The following is a 12,080-nucleotide window of genomic DNA, read 5'->3' on the forward strand; positions in this document are numbered from 1 at the left end:
CGCAATAGTCCCAGCCAAAAAGTGAATGAAGAAGATCATTTGAACAACACAAGAGAAGGCAATCGTGGAGGGTGAGTAGAGGGATCCATCCAACCCAATGTTCCATTCCAGTACCATAAATCCCTCCAACACACCTTCCACGAGGGCTCGTATACAAACTCAAAGGGCCCTTCAAAACTATAAATCCCTCCAACACCAAGGCTCATATCTAACTCAAGGGCCTTTCAAAACCATAAATCCCTCCAACACTAGGGCTTATATCCAATTTAAGGGCCTTTCAAAACCATAAATCCCTCCAACACTAGGGCTCATATCCAACTCAACGGCCTTCCAAAACCATAAATCCCTCCAACACACCTTCCACCACGACTCGTATACAAACTCAAAAAGCCATCTAGCTACCCCAACAACACCGTCCGACTTACCATTCAATAGTGCCATGGGACTAGCACTCAACTAAGAGGGGGGTAATGTTTGCTGCAAAGCAAAGGAAGCAGAAAACAAGGCATCAAGAGGAAAAGCGCAAGCCAAAAAAAAAAGAAAAATGTGCCCCACAAGAGAGTGGACCTGAAAGAAATATAAAATGATGGGAACAACCACCGGGAGTACAAAATGCAACCATGGAAGTCGCAAGAAGCCAAAAGCAAGAAGGTGCACCTTTAAATATAAAGGTGCACTCAAAACCTCTATAAAAGAGTTCCAGGCTCCCTCCTATGCAATTTTTAACCGTGAATGGGCAATAGGACTAAGTTAGGAAGAGAGAATGACAATGGGAAAAAGGACTCGGCCATGTAAGAAAAGGGGGATAAGGGTATGACCGCCCAAAAGGGATTTAGGGTTTTGTATATAAAGTTTAAAAAGTGAATGAGAGCTCATTCTTTGGTGTGTGGCAAAGTGGACTCTTCTTCTTCTCTTCTCTTGCTTGCTTGTGAGTGCATGAGGGAGGGAGTGTGAGTGAGTGAGAGAGTGAGTGTGAGAGAGTGAGGGATCTTGGGGGTGAAGCCCTCCTCCATCTCCTCTCTTATTCTTCTCTTCCCTTCTCTCGTCTCGCACGTAGCTATGAAGGATGGAGCTTGGGGGAAGAGGCTTGAGGATGCTCGAGCTTGCATCACGAATCATGGAGCTATAGGAGTGCTTGAGAGAGGAAGCAACTCAATCGGTCATCAAGGTAAGCTCACTACACTTGTAGAGAGGGATAGCACGTTGGCTATGTGAGAGAGCCATTATTGCTATCTTGAACCACTGGAACAATAAGCAGTCCGTGGGTCTTGGTGGTTGAGCTTGAGCTCTCGCCTCTAGAATGCTCAAACTTCTTACATACTTAAAAGATATATCCCCCACCCCTTGTGGAGTTATATTATTGACAAGGAGCAAGCTCCTCCGTTACACATAAACTAGTTCTTAACTTGTAGATCTTGGGAACAAGATCACGGTTTCTTGCACGTTATACAAATGGCTAACACTTGCACAACTTGGAAGTTGGCATCTTTTGATCCTTCTTGAGTCTCTCCTTCTCTCCTACACAATATGTTTAGGGATCTCCTCTTGGAGCTTGATTTCAATAGAGCTTCCGTAACACTTGCACCTTCTCTCCTACACAATATGTGTAGGGATCTCCTCTTGGAGGTTGATTTCAGCAGAGCTTTTGCAGCACTTGCACCTTCTCTTCTCCTTCTTCACCTCCTCCACACCTAAGGAGAGCCTCCATTTTATAAACTCCAAGAGCTTCTCTTCTTGGAGAGAGACTTGAGTGCCAAGATTGGAAAGGATGATCTTCATGCAAGATGTGGCTGTTCCAGGACCTACTCTACAGCACTAGTTTTGGAATATCTCTCTATACATTGCTTGGATGGAAAAACATCCAACACAAAAGTTGTAGATCTCGTTGTTTTTGATAACCCTAGCGGGCCTTTTTTGGAGATCGGCTTTTTGTCGCAATATATTTTAAAAATGGATTCACCATGTCTATTTTAAGAAAGCAACTTTTTAAACTCTACTCTTAACTTATGGTCCATGCAACCACCTTAAGCCATAGGTAAGGGGAGTTCATTAGATTTTTCTTGGGCCTCAACCTTAATATTGACTTCCACACAAAATCTTGTATCATTTTAGACCTTAGAAAGAGAAAATCACTTCTCTCCTCACTTCCAAAGAATCACGTCTCTCGTCTTTCTTAGTGAGAGAATTACCTCGCTCGTTTTCTTAGTGAAAGAATTACTTCTCTCCTTAATTCATTAAGAGAGAAAAGACCTTAAACCTTGACTTGTAAGGGAGAGGATGAGCCCAAATGAATGCAATGAGTTACACACAAGTAAACATTCCCAGACATCCCCGGATACACACATAGGTACATATACACAATGCTAATGCACTTCCTCTTCTTAGAACTCAGTCCATCTTCATTTATGTGTAACTCCTTGGTTTATGTGTACACTCTTACACTTAGCAGACACTTTCTTTCCCCTTCATAACTTGTATTGCCTATACCAGATATCCGTGTCACAGTGCTCAGATCACCCCATTAAGTGATACACTAGGAATATTGGTCTCTAAATGGTCTCATGGCCATGCTAGATCATCATCAACACTTAAATAAAAATGAGTCATTTATTTATTGACATAAATTTACTAAATGGAGAATGCATTATAAGCAATCAATTTAGTGATAGTAAGTAACCCCTTTATATGACACCCTTTTATATGTAAAAAATAATATAAACTTGTATTTTTAAAACCCCTTAAGTTGAGCTCATGTGATACATACATATATTCATGAGTGACCTCCCCAAGGAAGGAAATCAATCCTTAGAAATTATCATGGCTACCTTATTTAGTCTAAATCTCCTCTTGGGTCTACACTTGCTCCTAAGTTTTTACATTTTCAAGGTCTAGGGTCTCTTCCCAATATTAGTCCCTAATTTCTAATCTGATGTAACTAGGATCCATCTCAAGGGTTTTTCCTAAAGTTTCAAAGTTTTTATTTATGATGGAGTATTGGAACAGAAGTCTTCCTAGTTTGTAGACTTGATGTTTCTTTAAACAGATCCTTCTTAAACTCCCCAAAGGAGATAATATGCTAACTAGTTCAACCTCTAAAACTGAAAGGAATTTTTTATTATAATTCTCAATATCATCTTAATCGAGTTTAGGCCTAAGACTTATTTATTGTTTCTAAGTATGGAATAATATACATGGCAACTATATTGCACCCCTATGATAGTAGCTTTCATTATGAGAAATTCTATTCTAATGTTTTTAATTCATAACCCTAAAGTAATGAGTCTCCTTCTAGGAAATCTATACACTATTTCTTCATTCATGCCCATAAAACTAATAGATCACGTTATATTCCTATGAGGGACTAGGCTCCATCATGGGAGGGGAATGCTCCTTGCAAAATTTTTTCCTCATAGGCAACCTACCTTTTGTCCAACTACTCTAATCGCATGTGGGCCACCTAGACTTGAACAAGTGTGGGTGGAACCTTGTTCATTTGGGTAATCTCTTATTCGGGTCCAATGCTTCTTCTCTTGAGAGTCATCACAAGAACCTGAGGGGCACCTAAACTTGGACCATTGTGGGTGGAACCTTGTTCACTTGGGCGATCTCTTATTTGAGTCCAATGCTTCTTCTCTTGGGAGTCATCACACAGACACATGAACTATTTACTACACACTCCTTGCTTAGCTCCTTTGGTGATCTATTGTAGTGCTCTCTAACTTAATACTCGTACAATCTTCAAATTGGAAATTTGGCAAGGCTAGAAGGGACATGTGGCTTGACAAATGAATCTTCAGAAATAGCCATGGATAAGAGTGGACATTGAGATGATACTTAAGATTACAAAAATAGATCCTTGGATCACAGCTTCAATATAGGATAGGGTAGGGATTAGAGTTTAGGGAATGAGTGTGATCTATGTTCAAGATACCCCAAGGTTTTAAAAAAATTCTTCGATTTATGAACAATAAGATAAAGGATGAAGAATACGTGGAGATGATCATCGATAAGGGGGTTCTTGTTTGTTGTCATACGCTTCAATATTCTATCATGTTGATTCCTCTTGAGACTTATTATGTAGCTATACCAGGTGCTTCATGCCTAGATTCTCTTGGTGCTTTGTATTGGTGTTCTCTTAGTGTTCTCTTAGTGCTTCGCACTAGTGTTTGAAAGCATATTTTATACAACAAGAGGGTTCATGGGAGGTTGATATAAGAAATAATCCAAACTTTGAAAGCTTTGGTAACTTCAACTAATACAATATTGAATTCATAAAAATATAATATATGCAGATATGGCACTCATTGATATATATAGAATGAGACTAACATTAACAAGATCAAGCCTAAACTATATCTTCAAAGAATCGTTACGACCACTTCTCAAAGTTTTTCAAATACAAATACATTGTAGATCTAAGGTGATAAAGTTAGAGTTGGGATATGAACCATTAAGACAATTTTTTATGTATCTACCATTAATGATCATGGATAAGTTTTCACTATAGAATACTATCGATGGCACACGTTGCAAATAGATACACATACACTAAGATCTCTCTCTCTCTCTCTCTCTCTCTCTCTCTCTCTCTCTCTCTCTCTCTCTCTCTCTCTCTCTCTCAACCATCAATACTCTCAGCTTGTCACATTTCTCTTTTAGCTCATTATCTCTCCCTCAACTCCAATTTATTGAGCAATTTTCTCCCTCCCTACAATCAAGCAACAGCGTCCTCTCTCTCACAATTGCAATGGTCTCTTCCTCATGGAAAGATGATGGCTTTGGGACTCACTCCTCAAGAGTATAGCTATTCCAAGACATTGAGGTCTAACTCCGAGAGGTAGCTTATAGATTTCTTAATGACAACGACCCAAATGGTTTCAGCACAACCATAGCATCACTAATCTATATATACACGAGGGGTATTGATTGATCAATTCATCTAGCTTGGTTGATCCAAACGTCCTAAACCCCAAAAGAGGTCCCAATGACACTTCCATAAACAAATACATGAGATTTTTACATGAGTTAGAGTCAAGACCTCTACATCGCCATGACATGGTATCAACTAGAACTCTTTTATTTACCAACTAGATTTTCCCTTATAGCTTTTAGTGTTCTTGTATTGTTTATTACATTTTCATTTATTGTTTTTGAACAATTGCACCATCATATAGATTATTGTAACTCATGGTCTCATAGATCATTTTGGTCTTTTTGCAGATCTCTCTCTCTCTCTCTCTCTCTCTCTCTCTCTCTCTCTCTCTCTCTCTCTCTCTCACACAAATAATTCAAGGCCTAATGAGAGTGAGGGAAGCATTGTTCATGGAGTTACGCAATTGCCTCCCAAGAATGTAGGCCATGTATCCCTACTTTTTTAAAACCACATGTACAACAAGGTTAAGGAGTTTTTTTTGTCTAGTAACTTGCTCTTGTCCCCCCCACCCCAATGGAGATAGCAATGTGTAGAGGATGGGTCAAGGGAGCACCAGGGGGGAGACACTTAGGGGCATCCTCAATATCATGAACAATAGAAGTGGGTAGAGGTTATCTCTGGCAATCTAACTACCTTGATTTCCAAGAATAAGAAATTCAAAATTTTCCTCACGATTATGAGATTCAATAAAAGATCCACCATCTTGGCTAAGAGAATGCACAACTCAAACGATTGATGGACGAAGCAAGAAGCTACTTGCAATTATTGAGCAAACTAATATGCATGAAACAAGCATGACTTAGTAGATGTTTTCAAGAATGTGATTGACTTCCACACTCAGCATGCAATCCCTATTTGTCTTAACTAGTTTGGCTCTAGCTATCTCCTATGTGATTGGAAATACCTTAAATTAGTCATGCACTCTTCATCCATTTTGCATACTACTTTTGCTGCATTTAGCCTCAATTGGCCTATAAAGGATGCAATAAAATATGTGCATGTTGGCTAATCATGCTACTCTCAACATGCAGAAACACAAGACCATGAACAACACCTCTAACATATGCATTCATGATATTTCCCCTAAATATGCTACACATGGCTTGCCCTAGATACACACAATCCCATTACCTCCTCCACAGACCGGGAAAAGGGTAGTACCACACGCGAGTGATAACAAAACTCTTCAAAAGTGTTCTAAGTAAAGCGATCCTTGTTTATAGTAAGAGGGCTAAAGAAAGATATCACATGCAACTTACATTACTTGTTGCCACCCTTCTAGAAAGTGTGGCAAGGTTGCATGTGGCTTGGGCCTAAGAATAGATTTCAAGCTCTCTCTATTGCCATTTAGTGGAGGTAAGGGTCCATGTCACTTTTTGATATGGCTCTGAAATGTGAAGTTTTCATATGGACTCGTCACAATTCTCATGTCTTTTCCCATGTCATCACATAGCTATTGCATGATGTTCATACAACAAATTAAGATCCAAGGCTTGGAATGCATTTGCATGAATATTTCAAACATAATATAGACAAGAATGCTTATCACCTATTAAACTTTTTGGATCCAACCCTAAGATTAGAAGCATCTGAGATGTATGCAACATAAAGAGGTCAAAACAAGTCTTCAATGAAGGGGGTAAAGTATTCCCTATGGTTGAACCAAACAAAAGCTCATTATCTTTATGGAAGTACAAGAAGTTTGTGGTCCTTATTAGATTAACAATTGCATAAACAAGCCAGTCTATAAACATGAGCATCCAAGCTATCTTAGATGTCAATGCTATACTTCATATCAATTCTTTGAAATAGTACAAGTTCTAGAGGCTTGAAAGAAGACCGCGCTTGAAATGACATTAAATCAACTACAAACATTCTCTAATTTTTTGAGCATTACATGCAAAAGAAAATGAATGCAAGCTAGAAAATAAACTCACAAGGTCATACATAAACTACTATGTTGATTTTCAACGCGAGCACAACAATTATCGCACATTGATGGAAGTCATCAAGCCCCTTCATAATATCATATTTGTCTTACTACAAAACATATGTCACATTGTTCTTAATATTAGTTAAGACATTCACGACTAACAATATACAAATGAAGGTTGACACCATTCATGTGTCCCTTACAATTACTCCTATTAGTTTATTGAAAGAACATAAAGCAAAAATCAAAGATACACCTCCTCTAATGAGAGATTATGCTAAATCAATGTTAAGTTTAACACATTTGATTTAGATTTTTTTTTTAATGAAAAGCAATCACTCAAACCACTTGAAGAAGAAACTTGGTTTCCACTTGGCATGTGTCGCCATGATGGCTATTAACTTATCGTAATTTATTCATTCAATGAAATGAATACACAATGTCATCATCCTCTAAGCATTACGTTTTAACAAAAACTTTTTTACTATCAAAAATTATAGGAAAAAAAGAAGAGAAGAAAAAGAGACAATGAGAAAGAGGAAGGAAAACATAGAGGAAAATAAAAAATAGCACTTTCAGAATAAACTTTCTTGGTGAAAATCACAAGTTAAAAGTAAAGAGAGAAGAAATAAAAAAAGGAACACACAACAAGACGAAGATTGTAGTCAAAAAAAATAAAGCTCATATGCTACATTATACATGACAAGGCAAGTATTTGAGGTCATTGATGCATGATTAGTGCACACGAGATGCATACATGAGAGAGAGAGAGAGAGAGAGAGAGAGAGAGAGAGAGAGAGAGAGAGAGAGAGAGAGAGAGAGAGAGAGAGAGAGAGAATACTCAAGGGGCTATGGCTATCAAGCCTCAAACTATAATTCATACGTGCCTGGATTATTATAAAACTTTGTTACATTCGTAGAAAGCTCTCACCGATGTTCATCATGCTATTCACTATTTTATTATGAATATGGTGCATGACCAAGTGAAGCCCAAAGGGGAGATTTCATTGAGGTAGATATCACTTACAAAGATGGGGAGATTCCATCTCATCTTCTATGTAGAAAGAGTGTTGGGTGAGATGGCTTGCCAAATGAACTCTCAATAAGCCTAAGGACCCACTAGCTTGACTTTGTCGACAAGTTTGAGCAACATGCCAAATGTCACCTCATTGGAAGATCGCAATACTTCGAATGCTACTAAAAGTTCCTTCCTCTCAAGCTCTACAATAGTAGAGACAATTTCTATTATGGAGCTGCACTTCGAATGCTATTAAAGATTCCTTCCTCTCAAGCTCTACAAAGAGATTGCTCTCACCCAATCCCTTCAACAAGAATTCCTCCTTAGTCCTTCACTATTTGTGTTGCTAACTCATCTGTCATTCTCCCTACTAGATAAGTTATTGACTTGCCTTGGTGACTCATCTAGTATTCTCCCTATTGGAGAAGCTAATGATTGATGGTAAAATTGTTTGTTTGGCTTTTCTCAATGGGGCTAAGCTTTTGGAACAATCCCTTGCAAATGATCCACTTATGTTTCTCAAGGCTAAGAAATCAATTTCGAATAGAGCAATGGCCATTTGGAGATTGTTTGTTGTGGCATTGGGCCTCAAGATGAATGCACAAAAATCCAACATCATTGACAATACAAAGAGAGACCTACATTATTTGGGGTTGGAAAGGTTGGTTTGTTTCTTGAGGTGAAATCACTAAACACTTGGGTCATCCAATCGAGGTGGATATATCCCCTCATACATTCATGACAAGTTTACGCATTGCAAATCTCAAGGCCAACCTCCAGATATGTGATTCAATTGCACAAACAATGATCATAAATATGATCTTCTACTTCTTACATTTGCTTCCTTGGACACAAAAGTCATCACAATAATTATTTTGTGCTATGGAAAAAGCAAGGAAATTGTTTGGATCAAGTATATGCCTCTTTGTAACATGTTACCATGCCAAAGTGCTTAGGTGGTGCTATCTTGTTCGATACCAAGATTCACATGATAGCTTTACATATGACCATTTTACACTCCTTATCTTTACAACATCATTCTTGAGTGAACGATAGTAGTTCTAATGTGCTCCAAAAAATCTGAAGATGCCCACAAATCCAAGATTTGAACCTTGGACTTAAATTTGAAAATCTAAACACTCTTCTGCTAAACCCTCTACCCTCAAAAAGGTAATAAAATGGTTAGTGGAAAATCTCATTTCATTCAAACACATCCTATCTTCTTTTCTATTTTTGTACATGTTTGTGGAAATATCACACATTTTAAGAGAGTAGTTTAAACATGGTACGAACCTTAGGGAACTTAGGGAACTTTAACGTGAAAACTAGGACACTCTTTCAATACTTATTCTATCAACATAAAGGTAATAATTCAAGACGTAAACCTTGGTAAACTCAAATTTCAAAATTTCAAAACTCTTCTACTAATCATTCTACCCCATAAAGATAATAAAACAATTTGTGAAAAGTCTCTTTTTACTTAGACACCTATCTTCTCTTTTATATTTATTCGTATGGAGGTCACATTCTCACTCGTGGTTTAGAGGAGTAGGTTTAACATGGTAAAAGCGATCAGAGGATGCCTTAAAGGGCACACCCCACACACACACACATACCTACATACATACACCCGCATGTGTGTGAATGTGAGTGTTTTTGAGAGAGAGAGAGAGGGAGAGAAGGCCAATCATTTGTTCCAAGTAGCTACTTGAGAAATGAAAAAAGTTACAATTCAATGAATTACCCATCCCACTAAATAACATACAATCTATTGAATTATTAGCATGGATATTATAGCTTTTCAATGTAGACAAAGTTGGCACAAAGAAGGCAAGTCCTAACCTAAGCTGACCAGATTGACTCAAGTTGGGAGACTCGAAATACAGGGCATCCCTTCCGAACTGGGAATTGTCTTGCAACCCAGAAAAGAGAGGGCACGGGCACACTCTTGTTGCCCTGTATCTCATTCAAAAAGACTCTTACTTTTAACATTACAATGAAATACTTCTCACATGAAAATAATTCTTCACTCTACCACCAATAGATTATTTACAGTCATTCCTTCACCAATCATAGGCAACTCCGGTGAGAGATGCCATTCACCATCCACCTGAAACTTTATCTCATACCTGAATGATAGACATGAACATCTTCAGAGTGGATATACAGTTATAAAGACATTTGAGAACAGAGGCACAAATAAGGATCTCTTTTGCAAGGACCCAAATGAGACTTCTTACTGTCCAGGACGAAGCTTCAATGTGGTTGAGAATTTGGTGAAAGATCCCGTGTCTTCAGGAGACATCTGCTCACCTTGTGTCCAGCCATCAAAGGAGCCCATGACTTGAACCGCCTATGTGAACATCCACATGACATTCCCTACTGAAGTTACACTTACAAGCATGCCATGAAACTAACCATTTGGAAAATAAGAATAAGGACGGGCAGATGAAGAAACCATAGCAAATCATTTTACCAAGGGGAGTTCTTATGTCAGTTTCATGCCTGACAGTATGGTTTTGTTAGTTGACAAATGCCAAAAACAATATACATTAGATTATTCATCATTTCAGTAAAAGATCTAGACCACATACATGGGTCTCAAACTGCAGATAAACTAGATAGCTTTTCTTATTTAAGAATATCAATTTTTGGCTATGGTGTCAGATAACTGACCCTACACCAGAAATCGATAGCTCTCCAAGTTGCACTACATCCCTCTTTGGGTTGAACATACATGGATAGTCTCAGAAGGACAACTTTCAATAGCCCCCTTGGCTACGTAGGGTGGGACTTGAAGAATTAAGTCACTTGACATTGTTGTACTTAAATGACTTTGTCATTTTTTGATATTTTAAGTTTAATTGTTTTTATTTCTGGTTTTTTTTGTTGATGGATTTCATACATTATGGCCAATGCCATATTAATTGGAGCTATAATGGCTTGCATTTTTATCAATGTTTTGCAAGCAAAGGTGTAGTAATGCGATGAGGAGCAAAATATTGTTGAAAAGCATGTCTTGTTGCTGTTAGGGGAACTGCTTCAATGTCACTTCGAAAATTTTTCAAGCTTCACTCTATTAACAGCATTGTGAGCACATCACTTACCATTCAATATGTAAAAGATTAAGTATGATCAATATGTTGGAGTAGATCAGATTTGCTATCAATGTTCACTAGCTTGATTCATCATCTCCTGATTATTGCCCAGAAAAGACCAAACAAATGAATAATCCTCTTGCTGATCTAAGCATGAGATTGTTGACAAGTAGCTGCGAAAGTTCAATACTTTTCCAGGCACTAACGGTTGACTGGTGTGCCATAGCCAAGTCCGGCACCTTCTAAGCCAGAAAGAGGTTCACTGATCTCACATTCATTCAGATCGTCATGTGCAAATTGTGAGCAGTGATCGCAATAGAAGTAACAAGACCAATTTTATGGGCTACAAGTTTAAATCCTCAAAAAAAGCTCAATAGGTTGAAAATCAATCTAAGTCATTCTTTCAAAAAGGCAAACAAGGCGAAAGGTCATTTGCTAGTGCTAAGAAATCTACTGAAAAAAAGCATTGTATGTTGCAAAGAAATGCTTGGTGTATATAACATAAAAATCGCTACTTCACAAAGGATGGCAACATGTTTGTTCTTCATGTAGAGTTAAAGGGAGAGTCAATTCCTCTTGTGTCTCCTTCAAGAATTTCTTCAATAATGAAAAATCATTCTTCTACACACTTGGTCTTTGGAAAAGTTGTTAGTAAAGATGATGCTAAGTCTAATGTTTCAATGCTGAATGATTAGAAGACACAATTCTTAAATGAATTCCAATACTATTTTTTTAACTCCTTACCTAGAGAATTACCACATGAAAGGCCAAAGGATCATTCTATTGACCTAGTGCCTCGTAGTATTCCTACGAATAGGCCACCCTATAGAGTTAAGTGTTGCCCAAAAATAGGAAATAATGAGTGAAGTTAACGAGTTGTTGGAAAAAGGATTGATTCAACCCAATTCATCACCTTTTTGCTCACTTCTACTCCTTGTGGAGAAAAAGGATAGTTCATGGTGAATGTGTATTAATTACCGCACCATGAACAACGCCACTATCAAAAATAGATTCTCTATACTACCGATTGATTATATCCTTGATCGGTTAGAGGAAAGTGCAATCTTAAGCAAGATAGACCTTAAAAGTGGGGATCAC

General features: G+C 37.9%; 1 protein-coding gene across 1 annotated transcript in view; it reads right to left on the bottom strand.

Moving 5' to 3' along the window:
* Window positions 1–9,600: 9,600 nt before the first annotated feature.
* LOC148027218 (PROTEIN TARGETING TO STARCH (PTST)) overlaps window positions 9,601–12,080 on the bottom strand; it is a 36,255-nt gene continuing 33,775 nt past the window's right edge. The window contains exons 8-9 of the mRNA XM_087690404.1: window positions 10,125–10,237; window positions 9,601–10,013 (exon numbers count right to left, since the gene is read on the bottom strand). Of these exons, the coding sequence (XP_087546530.1) occupies window positions 9,911–10,013; window positions 10,125–10,237 (216 nt within the window). The 3' untranslated portion in view covers window positions 9,601–9,910. The remainder of the gene's footprint in view (window positions 10,014–10,124; window positions 10,238–12,080) is intronic.

This window comes from Lygodium microphyllum, chromosome 13, assembly GCF_053477565.2.
Source record: "Lygodium microphyllum isolate KBCC chromosome 13, Lygodium_microphyllum_v1.1.10, whole genome shotgun sequence".
Lineage (NCBI taxonomy): Eukaryota > Viridiplantae > Streptophyta > Polypodiopsida > Schizaeales > Lygodiaceae > Lygodium > Lygodium microphyllum.